Raw genomic sequence first — 21,522 nt, forward strand, 5'->3', positions numbered from 1 at the left:
TAAGGGAGACACCCTAAGGAGAAAACCCATTTTGGCTGCTTGTATCCGCGACCTCGTTTTTTCGATCATGACCCAAACGTCATGACCACAGATGAGGATAGGAACGTAGATCAAACAGTAAATTGAGAGCTTCGCCTTTTGACTCAGCTCTCACTTCACCATAGCGGTCCGGTACAGTGCCCACTTCACTGCAGATGCTGCGCCAATCCATCTGTTGATCTCCTGCTTCCTTCTTCCCTCATTTGTGAACAAAATCCCAAGATATTTAAACTCCTCCAGTTGGGGCTGGACACCCCCCCATACTCTCCAAGCTTCTCACCTTCCAGAGAAGGCACTCTAGCTTTTTCCGGCTCAAGACCATGGCCTCAGATTTGGAGACACTGAAGGGAGATGAGAGTCAAGTGAAATTGCATAGGAAGGGAATTGCTAGACTATTGGCAACCAATCCAGAATTCAGTTCTTAAAGATCAGTTTTTTGACAATGCAGCATAGAGATCTACCAACTGAACATCGTCCTGATCGCAAGAGCTGTGAAGAACAATCAACTTTGATGATCTGTCTTTTCAATTTCAAAGAAACTACCATAAACCTCAGCTTCTTACAGCTTCAAGGGTTCCACCTCCCTTATATTCATTCATTGACGTTCTCTGTCCTGACAGCTGATTATCATTCTCCATCTGTCCAGAGCATCTTTCCCCCTTTTCTAACACTCTACACCTACAAAGTGGAAGCGATTTGTGATGTTCTCTTAGGCACTCCTACCTTGAACCCATTATCCAATCCTACCACACAGCTCACCATTGTCTCACTTTCCTGTCAGTGTCTTACATCACCATCAACTGTTCTTTTCTGCCACATTAGACATTTCCTCTGTTGGCAGCATTTTATATGTTTTCCCAAAAGCCCTGTCCTCATGTGACTTCCTCTTTAACACATGCTGCAAGCTGTCATTTGACTCAACTTAATTACCTGGCAGACGTTTATATTTGTGATAAAGTTATGCAAACATATCCAGTGTCATCTTACAAATCATTTGGATGTACTTTCATAATGCCAGTGAAGGGCATGTTTGTGCAGCTGACTGCTATACGCAGCGAAATACAGAAAGTGCAGCCCATAAGCAGTCTGCTCCCGTCAGACTGTTGTCAAAGCGATCGCCCACTGGGACGTAACTGAGTAAACAGGCTGCAGAGGTTAAGTTGTTGTCAAGGGGGTTTCAGCTAATTCAACTTTATGATTGTAGCTGTGTGACGTACAGAGGTTTTGTTGGAGAATATTAGAGATCAAACAGCTTCATTCTAAAGTACAAAGGGTATGAATGCTTTGGCTAATGTGATGAAAATTATTTTAATTCTGCTTCTTATGCGATGGCTGTTTGTAGGAACCCTAAGAAAACCCTCCCATGCTTTAAACCCACCATAATGTGTCTAGAAGTGGCCTGTGAATTGTTTTCAATTAATAGCTCGTGCTAACCATGAATGTCTGTCTGAGCACTGTAAATACCTCTAACTACTTAATGGATTTCCTCCAGGTTCTGGTTATATGCGAAGTCCTGTTCCTAAGGTTTCCTGTGTCGGCCTCAGCTGTGTCAGGGAAATTACTGGAGCCAACGCTCTATGGATGGGCTGAATGTGGGTCAGTGATACAGAATGAAAAGAAGCTTTCATTCTTTAGCAGGTCCCCTGCTGATTTGTAACTGTGGCGCTCCTGTCACAGCAGAGAGGGATGGTGGGTCAGCAGGGCGTTTCCTTAGTTAAAAAGTCTCATCAAATCTTAGTTGGGACTGAGGTGCTGCGCGGTATCAAGACAGCTGCCATGTCTATATGTGTGCAGGAGTAAAACAGCTTCACTCTCCTTTAATGACCCTGTATGTTGTGCATGTTGTTATCATCATGCCTACACAGTTCTACAATTTTACAAGCTTATTATAGTGATTAAAATCTTTGTGAAAGTTACCTGAGCTGGTTCATTTCAAGGAGCTATGAGCCTTTAGAACCCGTGTTTTAAATATTTCACCCAAATTCAGTTTTATTTGGATAAAAAGTGCTTTATTTCAAACACTGATTTAATTAGTATCCCAGTACTAATTGTGAGATGGGATTGTGAGTTGCTGTCAGAGACCAGAGCTGATGTTAGTGATTGTAGACGGCGATATTATCGAGGCCCGTTTTGTGCCTGAATGAAGATGGTGCACCGTAACAAGATGCCAAGGCCTGTGCAGAGCCAAAGGGTTGCTGTCATTTTCCCTACAGCAACGTGAGCAGATGGGAACCTCTCCACCTCTGGTATTGCTGTGACCATCTACATGTGAAAAGTGCTGCTCTTGTTAGGACTGCCTTTTTCGAAAACGTTTGAAATGATCTTTTCTGTGTTTTAGTGCAAACATTTAAACTGATTTGTTTGCTTGACTCCTGGTGTGAATGATGGGAAGGAAACTGGTTGTAAAAGTTTTAACATCAGGTTCATGATGCTAAAACCAATTCAGAAACTGCTGGAGTGATGCTGCCATCTAGGGGATTTAACTGTCTTTGCACAATACCTTTTTTCTAACTTCTAGGTATGTTTTTTTCATTTATAAACTTAATTAGATCAATTGCAGCCATCATTATTACAAAGAAATAGCGCTTTGGGTGTGCTAGATTAGAGATGCCAATTATTTAACAATTAGCAGTAAAATCCTAATGAAAACAGGTTTTCTTATATGAAATTAACGTCCTACAGACAGAAAGTGTCTTTATCCAAAAGATGTCAATGTTTATTCAATGTTGGTCATTAAGGTCAATGTTGATGACCTCTGGGCAGTCAGACTCTGCTGAGCTGCTTTCCGTCTTGGAGATCTGTGTGTACGTCATCTCCTGTCTGCCGATATGCATGGAGGAATCAAGAAGTTTAGATTCTCATGTTAAACAGCTTCCTCAGTGGAACTGGCTCACAATTCAAGGCCCAGTTAATCAGTAAATGGAGTCTGTGGGAAGTTAAAAAGGAAAACAGAAACATAAAAAAAAAATCAGATAAGACTGTCATGGTTACCAGCAGGTGATTTTGACTAATTCAAAGAGCATATTGATACATCGTTTGATGATTTATTTTTGTAATCAGGACGGCATAGTACTACACCTAAATTGACTTGTGGTGGGGTTGGAGTTTTGGTCTTTAAAAACCTGGAAGAAATAATAGAACAGTGAGAATAACTCTTGTGTTTCATGATACAAGACAGGAACAAGTTCTGGAATTAGTAGTAAGTGAGTCTGTAGGATGCAGACTTTTTTGGAGCCCAAACTAGATTTTTTTTTACACATAAGAAATTTACAAACATTTGGCTAAATTGAGCCAAAATTCCAGCTTCGCTTGGCACACTGCTTACTAAAACCTCCGTGGAACAAATGCTTCAATGGATTTCTTTGGTAGAATTATTCTCAAATTGTGAAAGCGTGAAATATGAGGTTATTTCAATTATTTATTGGATTTTGTATTGTTCATTTAGAAAAAATTAGATGAGGTAACAAAAAATAAAGAATATTTTCTTTGTTTAATCAAAAATAACTCAGGCATATTAAGTTACAATAGAGGTTCCACTTGAAATGTAATTGTTGCCTTAATTTTATATTTAGACCATATGACGTTGAAGGTATACTTGAATTATTTATTTCAACAATATATATATATTTTAATTTGCACAAAACTATTTTCGCCTTGCGTTCTCATACTGAGGGATTTGTGTGTAGAAATTTTTAGGAAAAAAAACTAATTTAATGCAATCAGGAGTAAGAAAGTATTAAACAAAATGTAGACACAGTTAAGTGCTGGGAATAGTTTGCAGGTGTACAAGTTCACATACTCACCACATGACGACTTTGAGCAGGCAGACAAGTATGAGAATGCTGACTGCTGCAACAACTGAAATCTGAATTTGAGAACTCTCAGCTCCTGGGAAAATAAGAAGCAAAAAAAAACAAACAAAACAAAACAGACGACAGATATTTCTGATGTTAAACATAAAAAAAACCCCATTTCTTTCACCATCGTAAATATGTTACTTGATAACCATATACTTGTATAACAAGGTAAAACATGGCTTGCAAGCAAATAGTTAGCTTTTTGTTGTATAACTACAAACCTCAACAGTTTGCCTTTACTTTGATGTTGAATAGAAAATACGAGAAGTATGGAGCAACTAGAGGCTGACCAAAACTTCATTTAATTGATTGCTTTTTCTTTTTTTGCTGAATCAGACAAAGAAATCTCTTTGACTTCAAGACAGATACCAGATGGGAATAAACCCCCCGCGCCCCCCAAAAAAACAACAACAACAAAAAAGCAACCTAACCAGGGTGTTCGGAGGGGGCTTCGGAAGGAAAGCCAGATACTGATGTGTGTCGACTAAGAAGTTGAGAGACAAAGAGTCTGATGTTTGGCGACAAAGGAGGGTGCCAGTGACGGAGGACCCTGAAGTCCTGAGGTCAGCCTTGTGGTGAAGGAATCCACGAAGAGGATTCAACCAATGGAATGCAGAAAAAGGATCTGGATGACTTCCTTTTGGCCAATGGAACCCAAAGGGTTGACGATCCTATTAGTCAGGAGGCCGGAAGCAGAGGAGGAGCTTGAAAGCTTGGGGGCCAGCATTGGCTAAAGAACTTTAAAGTCATCCCATTGAGACATGGGGATGTCTCTGACCCAATGCTGAAGCCTGGTAGCTGAGGACCCACAACAAAGCACTGGGAATCCATTACAAGGCACTGGGGACAGCGGCGGGTTGACCTCGACCCTCTTGGAGACCGAGTAGCCTGTAACTGAGGAGCTAACTCCACAGAAACTGTTGCTGTGGACATGACTGACACTGGATCTGATGGATCAACTCCTGGTGTATCTCGGGGGCGAGGCACTGGTTTTAAAGTCTTTATGCATGTAGCTAGCTGAGGATCATGTAGATGGTGACACAGACAAGCGGAGCAATGAATGAGGGTCCCATGGAGGCGGGTTGGGCACCGGCCACCTCTGGCCAGGCAGCGGCCCGACCCACTGTGCATCTGTGGCTGCGGTGTTTGGATGGAGACGACAGTGGAACAGGGAAACAGAGGTAGGAGACGGAGAAACCAAAGGTGAAAACTGGGAAAGAGCAACAGGAACTGTGGAGGAGGGAAAAAGGGCAAAAGACTGGGAGTTCTGTGTCAGGTGGAGGTGGCTTGCCAGCCATTTCTGCCAGAGCTGCCTGATGGTGTCCCCCCACAACTCCCATTAAGTTCAGGGCACAAATTATAAATCTGAGGGGAAAGGATGGCAGGGAACAGATGGGAAAAATAATGAGAGTAGACAAGAGGAACCGGCGAGGAGTGATTGAACATAAGGTGCTTTAGTACTGGGAGGTAGAATGCTAAACAAAAGACCTGAGTTGATGAGCTACCTGATTGAAGGTGTGAGGGGAGAGAGCAAAAGGCAGACAGAGGAGAGGGAGATTTAGAAAGGGGGGACATGGCACAGAGGTTATGGGAGAGTGCACAAGGAACTAGGAAATAAATCTAACCCTAAACAATAATTAGACACACGAAATAAACTAGAATCACTAAGAAAGGACTAATCCAGATTAGTCTGAATCTTATTTTGATCCAGCTAGCCTGGATCAAAATAAGAAACTAACAGGAAAAATCATGAAACTAAAATCAAATCGAACTCCAAAACAACTCAACAACCCAGGCTCCTAACAGTGAATGGAAAATTCTTCAAAGAAATAAATGGGTACCTTTTCTTTCAATGGCTTTATGAGTCGGCTCAATCCCTGAATGGAGAAAAATAAAAGCTGAATCAATGTGATTCCTTAAATCTGCTTTCATCTGCAACATTTAAATGACTTGATTTGGTGACTGTAACACAGTAACATCCTTCCATGTTTCTCTATTTACCTTTGTCTTTTACAGTCAGAGAAATCTCCGGAGATGTCTGACTACCAACATCATTCATGGCCGCACAGTAATAAATCCCCTCCTCAGTGACACGGAAGCCATAACTTTCTCCTTCAGCTATTTTCATGGCTCCATCTGAGGTGTTCTTGAACCAGGTGAAGACGCTGATGGGAGGATTGGCCCTGCTGGAGCAACGCAGCTTCACCCAGTTATCTACTGATGAACTGATGAATGCTGAGGTTTCTTTGGGAGCATCTGAGGAAAATGCGGCAAACCTCCAGATTATTGACGAGAACCAGCTGAACCACGACGTTCTGGTGGAATTACTTACAGGAGAAACTGACGGTGAATTTTGTCTTTGCTCCCTTATTGGGACTCTTGTTATGTTTTCCTGCATTCACAGGATATCTGGCAGAGCAGATGATGTTGTAGCCTTCATATCTGTATGACAGAGTGACGTTCTGCTGGATTGTAGTTATAAACGTTCCATCTGTGTTCCTCTCCATCTGTCTGAGAGGGTTTGGTTGGAGGTTCAAGGTGAGTTCAGGAGGTGCTTGTGGACAGGGAGTGGGAGCTGAGCACGTTACGGTGACAGAGTTATTCTCCTTCACGTCACCTGAGATTTGAAGCCTGGGTCTCCAAGGAGAATCTGTGTTTTCACATCACACACACATTTTACACAATGAGATACAGCAGACTGACTCCACTTTAAACACTTGTTGAGCAAAGCAAAGTGACGGTCAGAGCACATTGAAAGATAAAGTTAGATAAACTATCCACTTTGTGTTCATAAACTGCTTCCTTCAACTCAGGGCTCTGATTGTCCAGAAGATGTGTAATTGTGCAGTGAAGAATCAGTTCATGCAGTTTGTTTTACATCAAAAATGCATCATAATTCATTTTCTCTACATCTGAATATCAAATAGTGATGAAGTCAAAAGACTCTCACCTCTAATTATCAGAAGAACAGGATCACAGACAGCAAACGATTTGAGCAGCCCATTCTCAATACTGAAGAAGTAACGGTCTGTATGACTTGGATGTATATTAGAGAACACAGTTGTGCAGTTTTTCTCTCTCAGATTTCCAATCATTTTCATTTCATATTTGTTTTTTGACCAACTGCTGTTGTAAACCACAAGACGTGGATAACTGGCAACCCAGACTGTAGATCTTATCCAAATTCCAGATGTTTTCATTCTGCCGTCAACCTTCATTTCCTTTTGGTCAGTGAAGCTACATGGAATTAGCAAACAGGATCCACTCAGAGCGTTAATATGCTTTGGCGCAGTAATGTTGATTCCCTTGTGGGTCGAATGACATTCAGTCTGAACTCCTGTAAAAGTAGAATAAAGATGGACACAACGTGAAGCAAGAAGAGACGTTTTCTGGCCCTAAACTGCAGCATGCTACATGTGGAGCTTTTAAACAAAATCAGGATCCATTTCTTGGGAGTCGAAAAATATATGCTGACGTTATTGCGCCCTCTACTGCACATGCGGGACACCTTCAGGTTGTTTGCCCATTCACACAGGAGAACACAGACAGGTCGCATATATTTGGAAATGTGAAAAGTCACAACAAAGAAATCCGATTTGACAAAAAAATAAAAATAAAATAATTGGAATTGGGTCACTTCAGGCTGTCGGCATGTGAATGCAGCCTAACAGCTCACCTGGAAGAAGGAAGACACTTATTAAGACGCTGACTGTCAGCACGTTCTCAGACAGGGCTGCCGTCACTCTGTTATATCCCTCCATCAACTCACAGAGACAAGATGAAAGAACACCATCAGTTTACAGAAAAGTGGAGAACCAATTGAAATATCAAGTTATCTCAGACATTTAAAATAAAATGCATAAAAAAAAGAGTAAAACAAAAATATCAAAATTCTGGCATTACACAATTAAAATTAGTAGAATAGTAAGACTGTATATTTTCTGATCATATATCAGTGTTGGACTAATTGATGTCAATAATCCATATAACCAATCTTATCGTTGACATAAATAGCATAAATTTCACATTCAAAGATGATCACACTATTTCTAAATAAAACATTAGTTTCAATCAAAGATTAAAACATACATAATGAAAGAAAAAGTTAAGCTAGTGGTTAAGATCAGTCCAGCAGCTTCTGCCCCTACAGATTAAATAAAAATCTAATAAATAAACATAAACAGTCCCCACTAAAGAGCAATGGCTCCCAATGAGCAGTTGACAGCAGTTAACAGTTGTAAAATTAAACACAGCAAAAAATAACATTAATTATAATAACTGTTAAAAACATATACAAAACTTGACACAAGTACACATGAAACCCTGTATTTAGTTACGTTAGTCTGAAATATAAACACTTGTAAAACACAGAACTGATCCTCATACATACCACAGTTCCAGACGGCAAGAGAAAAAGGGAATGATCCCAGTTACTGGTTACCAAGGTAACCACTAAGTGCCAAGGGCAACATAACTTTTATAGAAGAATAGAATGTACTTTATTGATCTCCAAGGGGAAATTGCTTATTAGTTGACAAGCTACTCCATTAAATATTAATACAAATATAACCATAATAGATAAAAGGAAGGTGATGCAAGTAATTCAATATGACAGAATAAAAATAAATAAATAAACTAACAAGCATGCACATGCAAATATGTTATATCTATGAATGAGTGCAGAGAAAATTAGAGTTAAGTTACTAAGAGTTGGGCGTTGCAAAAACTAATGACATTGAGAAGCAGGCGGTTCAGCCGACACCGTGTGACAAAGTCGTGCAGCAGCCCCGTCCTCAGTCTCATCAAACTCACTGGTACAACCAACCATAGCCGATTCTTCTGAGAACTTCTGAAGATGACAGGACAGACATTTGTCTGTCCTGCCTGCATCAGCGCAGTTAGGAAGAGGTCCAAGGCTCAGCTCGGCTCGCTGCTGCCTCACCACCTGCGCTTCCAAGCATTTCAAGGGGAAATCCTGTGTTCAGACTGAAAATGTGTGCACTTGGATTGTGGCATACAAATTCCACCAACTGAGCGGAGAGCTTGGCAAGCTAAGACTTGCTCCGAGCAGAGAGCGTGAGGAGAAGTTTTGAGTGCAATCATTACAAGTCTCGAAAAGAAAGACAGTAAGTCCTGCTTTTGAAATTGAAATGTAAGCAAAAGTATTAAAAGTTTTGAGAACAAAAGACATGAAATCCAGTTTTCAGACTGAAAATTTGTGCTCTCGGATTATGGCAGAAAAAAACCAATTCCTCCATACCAATGTGACTATAATTATCACAAAGGCCAATGTTTTGGTTGTGATAAAATGAAGCTTCCAATAACAATTAGCAGTGAGACCCTAATGAAACCAGGTTTTCAGACAGGAAGTGTCTTTATCCAAAAGAGGACAATATTTATTCCCTTGTGTGTTGATGACCTCTGGGCAGTCAGACTCTGCTGAGCTGCTTTTTCTTAGAGATCTGGAGATCTGTGTGTACGTCGTCTCCTGTCTGTCTGCCGCTGTGCACGGAGGAAGCTGTTTTATCAAGAAGTTTAGATCCTCATGTTAAACAGCTCCCTCAGTGGAACCGACTCACAATCCAAGGCCCAGTTAGTCAGTAAGTGGAGTCTGTGGGAAGTTAGAAGGAAAAACAGAAATATAAAATAATCAGATTAAACAGTCATGGTTAGCAACAGGTGATCTTGACTAATTTAGGAGCATACTGATACATTGTTTGTTTGGGAAGATTTTCTGTCATGAGAACAGTTTGGAACTACACCTCCACCGAGCCGTTATGGAGTATAGGGTCTCTTCCTGTGAAGCCTGGAAGAAATGACAGAGCAGTCAGAATTATTGCTGTGTTTCGTGATATGGGAGAAGAACCAGTTCTGAAATTAAATGTTTTTGGAGCCATTTTTGGATTAGCTGCAGTTGGGAAAAAAAAATATCTTATACTCAGAAAAGTGAGTATAAGATAACCTACACCATTTATATATTTACAGCCAGGAGGAAGTCTGACCAGACAGGACGAAGCCTCCTAGTACTTCAGCAGAGCCTTTATTTTCTCTTCTTCCAATTAAGAAGTCTAATCGAATTACCATTATGGACAATGGTATATGTTGATGATACACAGTAAATATCATGTCAAAGTTTTAGTTGCAATTTGCACTGTTGATTTAGAAAGGGGGAAAAGGCTATGTAAATATATATAGCCTATATATATATATATATATATATATATATATATATATATATATATATTTTTTTTTTTTCAGACAGTTACAATAAAAGGTTCCACTTGAAAAGTATTTAAGGTTTTACTTTTACACAAGTACCAACATTGTTATATTTAACCCCTATAACTGTGGAGCTAGTCTTGATTTATTTTGCTCTGCATTCACTCATGTGAATACTTTGGGTTTTATTTTTGTTTAACTTTTCAGAACTTGCACAATACGTTTTTTTCGCCCCACATCATCACAATGGGGGATTTCTGTGTAGAATTTTTAGAAACAAAATAATTTAGTCCATTTAGGACTAAGAAAGTACTGAACCAAATGAAGGAACAGTTAAATGCCTGTAATAGGCTCAACTACACTTCTATGTACACGTACTCAAATTCTAATACTCACCAAAGGATGATTTTGAGCACGCAGACAAGCATCACAATCCCTAATACTGTCAGAATTGGAATTTGAACTTCAGCACTCTCAATTCCTGGGAAAATGAGAAATTGAAGAAAAAAAATACTGAATACACAACAACTGATATAACAATAACAAGCCGGACTCAGCCTTCCAGATCAACGGCCTTCACTTATTCTGAGCGGACTGCGACCACCGGAGACCGGGGAGGAGGTCTCTGTATGTACGTGAATGAAGGTTGATGTACGAACTGTGGAATGGTAAAAAGCTGCTGCTCTGAGATGATAAAACTTACGACAGTAAAAAGTCTACCGTATTCTCTGCCTCTGGAGTTTACCGCGATGTTCGTCAACATTGTTTTCATTCCGCAGGTTTCTAACGGCAACAAACCATTGAAGAAACCATTAGGCCACAGCAGATAAAGCACTTTGAGAAGTTTTACGTGGTTGCAGGGGACTTTAATTTAATTTGCCCACAAAATTCAAGGTCACGTCATCACCAACGACCCCTGCCGCATATGGAAGGGCATCAAGTGTATCACATCTACAACAACAGGGATGTACGATCCCCGAGGGACCCCTCACTGCCAGATGCACTCAATACAGTCTATACCTCCTTTGAGGATCCTGACACCTCCCTCAGCATCAAACTAATGGCACCACCTGATGAGAAGGTTCTCTGTGTGACCACAGCAGACGTGAGGAAGCCCCTCCAGGAAATCACCCCCTGTAAGGCTGCAGGTCCCGACAATATCCCAGGGCGTGTACACCAGCTGTGTGAGGTGTTGGCGGACATCTTCAATACCTCACCGTCACTAGCATCTGTACCCACCTGCTTAAAGACTGCCAGTATTGTCCCTGTTCTCAAGCGCTCCACAGTGACTATCAACCTATAGCCTTAACATCGGTATTCATAAAGAGCTTTAAGAGAGCAGTCATGGTCCACATCAAGGACTCCATGGACATCACCGTGAGCCTCCACTGCACAGCCTTTCCTCCACACATCACAATGCAGGAGGAGGGAGCTCCTCATCATGAAGGACTCTACCCATCCTGCACACAGCCTGTTCCAGCCCCTTCCTTCAGGCAGGAGGCTGAGGAGCATCCAAAGCAAGACAACCAGGCTGAGAAACAGTTTCTTCCCTGCAGCTGACAAACTGCTGAACTCAATCTGCACTTAATTCAGCTACATTGTACTTGTTATTTATTTACACACACACACACATATATATACATACATAGTTACTCATTACTAATTGGTTAGACTTCTTGATCTGGGACCCAAGTTCAAATTTTGCACCACAAGCAAAAATTGAGAAATTATACGACGATACAAAATTATTGAGTCCTTACTTCAATGCTGAATCTAAAATCTGCAAATGTAAAAGCTTCGGAAAAGTATGGAGGTACTGTTGGCTCAGCAAAACTTGATTTTCCTTCTAAACTGACAGGCATCATATTTACGTTTTATTTACTTTTTACTTTCCTCGGATAAAGAAAACGAGCTAGTTTACAACAACCAAAAAGAAAAAGTGAGTGCATAGAAAATTCTCTAGAGAAACAGATGAGTACCTTTTCTTCCAAGAACTTCATGCGCGAGCTCAACCGCTGAATGGAGGAAAAACAAAAACTGAATCAATCTGATTGCTTAAATAAGTTTCCATCTGCAACATTCTCAGCCACAGTAACATCCTTCCATATTTCTCTATTTACCCATTGCTGGAAGACCCAGATGAATCTCTGGAGATGCCTGACTACCAACATCATTCGTGGCCACACAGTAATAAGTTCCCTTCTCAGTGACATGGAGTCCATAATGTTCTCCTTCAGCTACTTTCATGGCTCCAATTGAGGTTTTCTCGAACCAGGTGAAGGTGCTGACTGGAGGATTGGCTCTGCTGGAGCAATGCATCTCCACCCATCTACCTTTTATTAGAGTGATGGATACTGAGGTGTTCTTTGGAGAATCTGAGGAAAATGTGACACACCTTAAGATTATTGATGGGAACAAGCTGGACCATGATGACAGGATCATTTACAGCAGTGGTGCCCAAAGTGGGCCCTGGAGGGCCGGCGTCCTTGCATGTTTTAGTTCTCTCGCTCGTGGTAGCAACAACCTTTTCAGCATGTCAACGTTCTCCCTAGGCCTTCTAATGAGCCGTCATTTGATCCAGGTGCATTATACCAGGGAGAGAAGTAAAACATGCAGGATGCCGGCCCTGCAGGACCAACTTTGGCACCACTGACGTACAGGAAACACTGAGAGTCACATCTGTATTTGCTGTCTTGGGTTCCCATCCATTCATAGGATATCTGGCAAAGCAGGTGATGTTGTATCCGTCGTGGATCTCTGACAGAGTGACGTTCTGCTGGATTGTAGTTGTAAACGTTCCATCTGTGTTCCTCTCCATCTGTCTGAGAGGGTTTGGTTGGAGGTTCAAGGTGAGTCCAGGAGGTGATTGTGGACAGGGAGTGGGAGCTGAGCACGTTACGGTGACAGAGTTCTTCTCCTTCATTTCACCTGAGATTTCAACCCTGGGGCTCCAAGCGGAATCTGTGTTTTCACATCACACACACATTTTACTCAGTGAGATACTGCAGACGGACTCCACTTTAAACATGTGGAGCATAACAATATGGCAGATGATAAATATAAAGAAAAATTCACATTGCAAAATAAAATTAGATAAAACATCCACTTTTATATTGACAAGCTGCTTTCTTTAACTCTTGACTCTGATTCTGTTGATGATCCTACACAGCAGCTGTTTAGCTTTACAGTGAAGACTCAGTTCATGGAGTTTGTCATCATAATTCATTTTCTCTTGATAATATCCCATACATAAAAACAAAATGCGCTCACCTTTAATTGTCACTTGAACAGGATCACAGGTAGCAAATGATCTGAACGGCCCGCTTTCAACTCTGAAGAAGTATTTACCGCCATGTTGTTGCATCATTTTAGAAAACACAGTTGTGCAGTTTCTCTCACTTAGACTTCCAATTATGTTGATTCCAGATTTGCTTCCTGACCAACTGCTGTTGTAAACTACATTCCGTGGAAAAGTGACAATGAAGATTGATTTTTTTACCCAGATTCCAAATGTTTTTCTTCTGCTGTCAAACTTCATTAACTTGTCATCAGTGAAGCTACATGGAATTAGCAAACAGGATCCACTCAGAGCAACAACATGCTTTGGCGCAGTAATGTTGATACCCTTGTGAGTCGAATGACAGTCAGTCTGAATTCCTGTAAAACCAGAATAAAGATGTGAAGCGAATTCGCCATGAAGAGAAGTTTCCTGACCAGTAAACTGCAGCTTGTTACAAGTGGAGCAATTAAACAAAACAGGATTTATTTCTTCGGACTAGAAAGATAAACGCTTCCAGTAATGTCTCCAAATGAAAGTGAGAGAAGCGACAGCTCACCTGGAAGAAAAAAGACACTCAGCAACATGCTGACTGTCAGCAGGTTCTCAGACAGGACTGCCATCACTCCCTTACATCCCTCCATCAGCTCACAGAGACAAGACAAAAGAGAAGCTTCAGTTTAAATAAAAGCGGATAATTAAATTGAATTTCAAGTTATGTCAGTTGTGCATGAAAATCTCAGTAGATCAGCAGTTTCTAAAATACTCAGACCAGCTCATCTGGCACCAACAACCACGCCATGCCATGATTTAAGTGACTTTAAGTTGAAAGTCACTTAAATCACCTTTATTCCCCATTCTGATGCTCGGTGTGAACTGCAGCAGATATATTGGCCATGTCTGCATGCCTAAATGCATTGAGTTGCTTCCATATGAATTGGCTGATTTAACAGTCACATCAATGAGTAGCTGGACAGGTGTACCTAATAAAGTGGCCGATGAGTGTACTTAACGTTCAAAGACTATCACACAAATGAAACATTATTTTATACCTAACAGGAAAAAAGGTGAAGTTGGTGGTTCAGCCCAGCAGCGACTGCCCCTAAAGTAAAAATAAATAAAAATTAAATAAATAACCATTAACAGTCCCGACTACAGAACAATGCTTCACTGAACAGCTGACACCAGCTAACATTAAACACAGCAAAAAATAACATTATAGCAGTTAAAGCATAAACAAAACATGGCAAAATTACACATGAATCACAAACTTGTCTAAAATATACTTGTAAAGAAAACAGAGCCGATCCTAGTACGTACCGCAGTTACAGATGTTAAGACAAGGGAATGAGCTGGCAGTTATTGGTTGCTCTGGTAACTACCAACTGTCGAGTAGTATAGGTGACGTTCACACTGAAGTGACCCAATTCCATTTTTTTTTCTTTTTTTTTTTTTTTGTCAAATCGGATTTTCTTGGCGTGTTCATTCTCATTTCCAAATATATGTGACTCCTACGTGATCTCCGGTGTGAACTCTGTCCCGCATGCGCACCAGAGCGCGCAATAACCTCACACGTAGAGAGTGTGCTCAGTGCTTTGTCAACCTACTGATTGATTAGGGAAATAAATGTAGATGGTGACGGTGGGGCTTATCTTAGAATTTCGAAGTTGTTGTTTTACCGGAGCTAGCATACTAACAATTTAACCCCCATTATGGTCCGCCATGGTTGTTTCTGTCTTCTTCTTGTTTGCGCATTTCAGGACGCAGCTGGAATAAAAACAACAACAATGGCGGCTGTTGTAGTGACGTCTGTGGAGTATCAATGGCGTTCAGGTCGGATGAATGTGACCAGGAGGTTGAGAGTCAGGTCACATATGAAAAGATAAGGTACATATCGGATTTAGAACCACATGTCCTAATGGCCAGGGTCGTATTCGAATAATAATAATATTAATAATATTAATAATAATAATAATAATAATAATAATAATAATAATAATAATAATAATAATAATAACAATAATAATAATAATGCAATCTGTGTTGTTGAGACTGTTATGAAAAGACCACACAGGTCGCATTAAGACAAAAAATAAATAAATCAGAATTCGGTCACTTCAGGCTGCATTGTGAAAGTCGCCATAACAAGTCTTATATAGCAATAAATGTAGGGAGAAAATGAAATTTTGGCAAAACAAAATGATTTTTAAGAAAAAGTTTTTATTAGTTGCTGTTGAGAAAATCCAAACAAATCAGATAATTGCTTGCACTGTGATTGGCTGGAGTGCGGCAGGAGAGGGATTTGCCCAGGGCACCATTCCAGCAAGAACCACAGCTGGCAAGCGGATACTTCCTCCGGACTGGATCCTCCAGAGAATCTAAGAGCTCACTGCGGGAGGGATGTCTGTGGAGGACAGAATGATTATTCTCATTGCGGTTTAATATTTGTTTCACCCTTGGGTGTTACGCAGGGTGACATAATGTGGTTTTATCAGTCACGATTCGTGTCTTCTGTTGTAATTGATTAAACCTGCCAGATATTTTCCCCCCCTGCGTTGTCTCTGTAGCACACCAAAGGGTCTCTTCTGCTGCCTCATAATGTATGATTCTGCTGATGTTTATTATCATTCTGTGCTATTTTTTTCTCCTGGAGAATTCTGCTTATTTACAAAACATTTGAGAACAACATGGTTGTCCAAAGTGCTATGTAAAAAGTTACCTGCTCTGTTCATCGTAACAGTTTGTTGTTTCACAGCAGCAGGTCTGATATTCAGAGTGAAAGTTGGTGCCAATTTGCCCTGATTGGTTCATGGGTTAGAGAGGAACCAATCAGGACTCAAGGAAGCCCTATTAGCAGCTGACCTGCAGCGCTGAGCCCTTTCCTGGCTGGTTAATGGACACATGTATTGCTGCTTTACTCTTTGGGGTTTGGGGTACCCTCTACATTCCCATCACATACGTTTCTTTCTGTTAAACACCACTAGGTAAGTAGGTCAGCGACATCCATCTCATGCTTTGGCCTTTCTGTTAGATCAGATTACCAGAGGTTTCTTTTCCTTTATTTTTCACTAGATGATAGTTATGTCCTGATTTGTTTTATTAATTTCTTTGGCACCAGCTAACTGTAAGGACAACTTGTGCAACCTTTAGGGATTTTTGCACAGAAAAATAAATCCCTTTTTTCAAATTTACAAGGACTCAACTTGAGCCCGACTCAAAAGGGTCTGGGAAGGCTGTAGACGTGTTTTAATAACCTGTCCACAAAACTGTAAGAATGAAAAGGAGTGACGTCTTAAACAGTCTATAAAGAATCAATATAAATGTGTTTCACTTCACGACTGGCGATTTAAATAAATGCACTTTTTAAATATTCTAATTCCTTGAAAGTGACTGTAGATTTCCTTTCAAGATTGCATGAAGACTTTTGTTTAAAAAATTGCATAGTTATTTCCAACAGTCCTAAATAATATTGGGCATAAATTTCAAACAGATTAATTGTATCAGATATAACCATTACTACAAAAACAGGCCAGTGTTTTGGTTGTGATTAGAGCTTCAAATCATTTGAACAGTTTTCTGTAAAATCCCAATAAAAGCGTGTTTTCCAACAAGAAACAGACATTCTACCGAAAGAGGACAATATTTATTCCCTTGTGTGTTGATGACCTCTGGGCAGTCAGACTCTGCTGAGCTGCTTTTTCTTAGAGATCTGGAGATCTGTGTGTACGTCGTCTCCTGTCTCTGTCTGCCGCTGCGCATGGAGGAAGCTGTTTTATCAAGAAGTTTAGATCCTCATGTTAAACAGCTCCCTCGGTGGAACTGGCTCACAATCCAAGGCCCAGTTAGTCAGTAAGTGGAGTCTGTGGGAAGTTAGAAGGAAAAACAGAAATATATATATAAAAAAAAACCTGTCATGTTACCAAGAGGTGATTTTGACTCATTTAAGGAGCATATTGATAAATCATTTGTTCATTCTCTATAACGTGAAGAGTCTATTACTGCACTTACATCGGCCTGTTGTAGATTTTTACGTTTGATCCTATGAACCCTGGAAGACATAATAGACATCAAGATATAGATTCATGATACAAGACAAGTTCTGGAATTAGTAGTAAGTGAGTCTGTAGGATGCAGACGTTTTGTCAGCTCAAACTTCAAAGGTGTTTTGTACACATTAAAAGTTCAACTACTAAACTTCTCTGTACACTTCCTCAAATTCTCACACTCACCACATAATGATTTTGAGCAGGCAGACCAGGACGAGGAACGCTGCCCCTGAAAAAAGTGTCGTCTGAATTTGATAAAAGTCAGTTCCTGGAAAAATAAAGAGTGAGAAGAAGCTGAAGATATGCACGGTATTTTTAGAGTTCATATATTTCTGGTTGAGTCTGTTGAGGAAACATCATACGTTTAAAGCAAAGTTCAGCATGGATGGAACGCTAATGACAGCTAACCTTTACTTTGAAGTAGAATATAAAACTTGAAAATTTAATAAGTCTAGAAAAGCATGGAGCAAATGCAGGCTGACCAAAACTTCACCAACCACCCTAACTGATAGGAATAAAATGTTGTTGTTTTTTTTTTTTACTGGAAAAGGACAAAGTAAGTAAGCTAGTTTGAGACAATTTAAAAAATGAGTGAACAGAACATTTTCCAGTAGAATAGATGAGTACCTTTTCTTTCAGCAATTTCATCAGTCGGCTCATACGCTGAATGGAGAAAAACAAAAACTGAATCAATCTGATTGCTTAAATATGTTTCCATCTGCAACTTTCAAATGATCCTGGTGACTCAGCCACAGTGACATCCTCCCATATTTCTCTATTTACCTATTACTGGAGAAATCAGATGAATCTCTGGAGATGCCTGACTACCAACATCATTCGTGGCCACACAGTAATAAGCTCCATCCTCAGTGGCATTGAGTCCATATTTTTCTCCTTCACCTACTTTCATGGCTCCATTTGATGTTTTCTCGTACCAGGTGAAGACGCTGACTGGAGGATTGGCTCTGCTGGAGCAAAGAAGCTCCACCCATCTACCTTTTGTTAGAGTGATGGATACTGAGGTGTTCTTGGGAGAATCTGAGGAAAATGTGACACACCTTAAGATTATTGATGGGAACCAGCTGGACCATGATGCTCTGATGGGATCACTTACAGGAAACACTGAGAGTCACATTTGTATTTGCTGTCTTGTGTTCCCCTTCATCCACAGGATATCTGGCAGAGCAGAAGATGTTGTATCCGTTGTGGATCTCTGACAGAGTGATGTCCTGCTGGATTGTAGTTGTAAACGTTCCATCTGTGTTCCTCCCCATCTGTCTGTGAGGGTTTGGTTGGAGGTTCCAGGTAAGTTCAGGAGGTGATTGTGGACAGGGAGTGGGAGCTGAGCACGTTACGGTGACAGAGTTCTTCTCCTTCATTTCACCTGAGATTTCAATCCTGGGGCTCCAAGCAGAATCTGTGTTTTCACATCACAGACACACACACACACACACACACACGCACACACACATTTTACACAGTGAGATACTGCAGACTGACTCCACTTTAGACACGTGGAGCATAAAAAAACAGAGAATGATAAAGAAGTGAAGGTAAGAATTCATTGAAAAATAAATTGAGATAAAACATCCACTTTGTGCTCACAAACTGCTTTCTTTAACTCTGATCCTGTCTCAGTTAATGGAAATGGATCAGAATTTTTCCCCCCTGTTCAACATTAACATTACACATAAATGAAAACGAAAAGTCTCTAACCTCTGATTGTTATCTGAACGGGATCACAGACAGCCGTGGCTCTGAACGGCCCGCTCTCCATCCTGAAGTAGAATTTCGTCGCTTGAATTGGTTGCATGCTGGTAAAGAGGGTGGAGCAGTTCTTCTCACTCAGGTTCCCAATGACGTTCACTGTGTATCTGTTTTGTGACTGACTGCTGTTGTAAATCACATTTTGCGGAAAGGACTCAACCCCGTGTTCATCTGTTATCCAAACTCCAATCGTTTCTCTCCTGTCGTCAAACTTTTTCAGGTTTCCAGTCGTGTTCATTTCGTGGTCGTCTCCTGGGTGACTGCTGTTGTGAGTCCCATCCTGTGAATCTTGTCCAAAGTCTGGGGAAGTTTGAAGCGCAACTTTAAATTTTTGTCTCTCCTCATCAGACGTTTCTCTTGGTGTCTCCAGAAAACTGCATGGGAGGAGCAAACAGGATCCACTCAGGCCTTCCAGTGTTTTTGGTGCAGTAATACCGAGGGATAAGTTCTTGGAACATCCAGTCTGAACTAATGTAAAAGCAGAGTAAATATTAATACAATGTGAAACAAAAGTATTGCTTAGGATAACTTCTGCAGCCTGTTACATGCAGAGCCTTTAAGAAAATCAGAATCTGTTTCTTGAGATGACAAATCCTGCCAGTAATGTCTAATGAAATTGAGAGAACAAACAGCTCACCTGGAAGAAAGAAGACACTCAGGAAGACGCTGACTGTCAGCACGTTCTCAGTCAGGGCTGCCATCACTCTGTTATATCCCTCCATCGGCTCAAAGAGACAAGATGAAGGAAACATTTAGACTTCTGTTTAAATAAAAGCGGATAACTAATTAAAACGTCAAGTTAATGTCAGAGAAACGTCAAATTCGAAACTGCCAAACAAAATGCGTGAAAAAGGCTCCAACCCAAATATCCAAAATCTGTCATTACACAGTAGGTTAACAAATTTAGTAGAATAATCCTTATTTTTACTGGGACTCTATGGTCTCAGCAGCAAAACAAACCCCACAATCACTCTGGTTTAAAGAACTTCACTTCCTGCTTGTTTCGTTCCAAACAGGAAGTAATTTTTCTGTAAGGTCTTGGGTTTTTCTAGGTATGGGCAGGCAACTCTTCTTTGTTCATCAAAGGTCAGGCAGGTTCACCATATTTGTTTCTAACAAGGACAAACAAAATCAAGTTGGTGATTAACATCAGTTCAGTGACTTCTACCCCAAAGTTGCAGTCAGCAACAGAAAATGGGGCTCTGACTGTGAGCGTATGGTGATGACTGACATAAATTCACATCATTAATCCATTCTTTAACATAAACTGCAATGGATTCATATGTTTTCAGTACAGGAAATAAAATCGCTCATATATTTCAGATTCAAAGACGATCACACAATCAGTAAATGAAACATTATTTTGTATCAAAAATTAAAACATACCCAACAAGAGAAAAAATGAAGTTAGTAGCCAAGATCAGCAGCAGCTTCTGAACCTATAGATATATAAAAATAAAAAAAATCCAATAAATAACCAGATACAGTCCCCACTACAGAGCAATGGCTCCCAATGAACAGTTGACAGCAGTTAACAGTTGAAAATTAAACGCAGCAAAAAATAACAAGATTTTTTTTGATAACTGTTAAAAACATATACAAAACATGACAAAAAATATACATGAAAGCTTGTATTTAGTTAAGTTAGTCTAAAATATATGCTAAAATATAACACTTGTAAAAAAAACACAGAATTGAACCTCATACATACCAGTTTCAGTTTCAGACGGCAACAGAAAAAGGGAATGATCTGTCGGTTACTGGTTGCTATGGTAACAACCCTAGCGTAAAGAATAGAATATTGGTCCTCTATATTAATAATATTGGTTATTAAGTGTTATATTATTAACATATTATTATATTATTAACACTAAATGTTAATTATATTAATAATAGAAATATAATAATAAAAGATAAAATGATTAAAAAATACCTAGAAATAAATCTCTCTCTCTGTCTATCTATCTATATCTATGTGTATATATATATATATATATACACACACACACACACACACGCACACCCACACACACACACACAAATATCTACACACACACGCACCCCCACAAGAGTGATGCAGGTAAATTAATATGACTGATTCGAGTCAGTTTCAACACGGCGGACTCGACAGAGACATCCGCCGGACATGCGCACACAAAGATTAATCTTTATGACCGAATACTCGGTGTCCTACAGTGAGCTGCTCAGCGGAGTACAGTGTTCACGTCGAACCGTTTTGCATGTGACACCGAGCTGATAAGGTCGCGAGTCAGCGCTGCCAGTTGCGAGGACGCGCAGCGTGATTGCTGCTCTCTGT

General features: G+C 40.2%; 3 protein-coding genes across 6 annotated transcripts; all 3 read right to left on the reverse strand.

The window, feature by feature from the left end:
* Positions 1-2,729: 2,729 nt before the first annotated feature.
* LOC122824324 (myelin-associated glycoprotein-like) lies at positions 2,730-8,370 on the reverse strand. The gene is made up of 9 exons (XM_044104784.1): positions 8,287-8,370; positions 7,573-7,660; positions 6,847-7,233; positions 6,229-6,546; positions 5,898-6,152; positions 5,738-5,773; positions 3,843-3,927; positions 3,118-3,161; positions 2,730-2,965 (listed from the first exon to the last, which is right to left on the reverse strand). Exons 2-9 carry the CDS (start codon positions 7,655-7,657, stop codon positions 2,952-2,954), a joined length of 1,224 nt encoding a protein of 407 aa, XP_043960719.1. The 5' UTR covers positions 7,658-7,660; positions 8,287-8,370; the 3' UTR covers positions 2,730-2,951.
* Positions 8,371-9,266: 896 nt separating this feature from the next.
* LOC122824325 (sialic acid-binding Ig-like lectin 7) lies at positions 9,267-14,827 on the reverse strand. Of its 4 annotated transcripts, none has more exons than XM_044104787.1 (10): positions 14,713-14,825; positions 14,445-14,494; positions 13,952-14,036; positions 13,386-13,772; positions 12,774-13,076; positions 12,236-12,490; positions 12,095-12,130; positions 10,512-10,596; positions 9,609-9,702; positions 9,267-9,507 (listed from the first exon to the last, which is right to left on the reverse strand). In XM_044104787.1, exons 3-9 carry the CDS (start codon positions 14,034-14,036, stop codon positions 9,672-9,674), a joined length of 1,182 nt encoding a protein of 393 aa, XP_043960722.1. In that variant the 5' UTR covers positions 14,445-14,494; positions 14,713-14,825; the 3' UTR covers positions 9,267-9,507; positions 9,609-9,671. The 4 variants fall into 4 exon arrangements, with proteins under 4 accessions (XP_043960722.1, XP_043960720.1, XP_043960721.1 ...); XM_044104785.1 differs by having other exon boundaries at positions 13,952-14,039; XM_044104786.1 differs by having other exon boundaries at positions 13,952-14,043.
* Positions 14,828-17,016: 2,189 nt separating this feature from the next.
* Positions 17,017-20,946, reverse strand: LOC122824323 (myelin-associated glycoprotein-like). The gene is made up of 9 exons (XM_044104783.1): positions 20,917-20,946; positions 19,843-19,930; positions 19,155-19,673; positions 18,553-18,855; positions 18,222-18,476; positions 18,066-18,101; positions 17,622-17,706; positions 17,401-17,440; positions 17,017-17,252 (listed from the first exon to the last, which is right to left on the reverse strand). Exons 2-9 carry the CDS (start codon positions 19,925-19,927, stop codon positions 17,235-17,237), a joined length of 1,341 nt encoding a protein of 446 aa, XP_043960718.1. The 5' UTR covers positions 19,928-19,930; positions 20,917-20,946; the 3' UTR covers positions 17,017-17,234.
* Between the last annotated feature and the right edge of the window lie 576 nt (positions 20,947-21,522).

Source organism: Gambusia affinis, linkage group LG21 (assembly GCF_019740435.1).
Source record: "Gambusia affinis linkage group LG21, SWU_Gaff_1.0, whole genome shotgun sequence".
NCBI lineage: Eukaryota > Metazoa > Chordata > Actinopteri > Cyprinodontiformes > Poeciliidae > Gambusia > Gambusia affinis.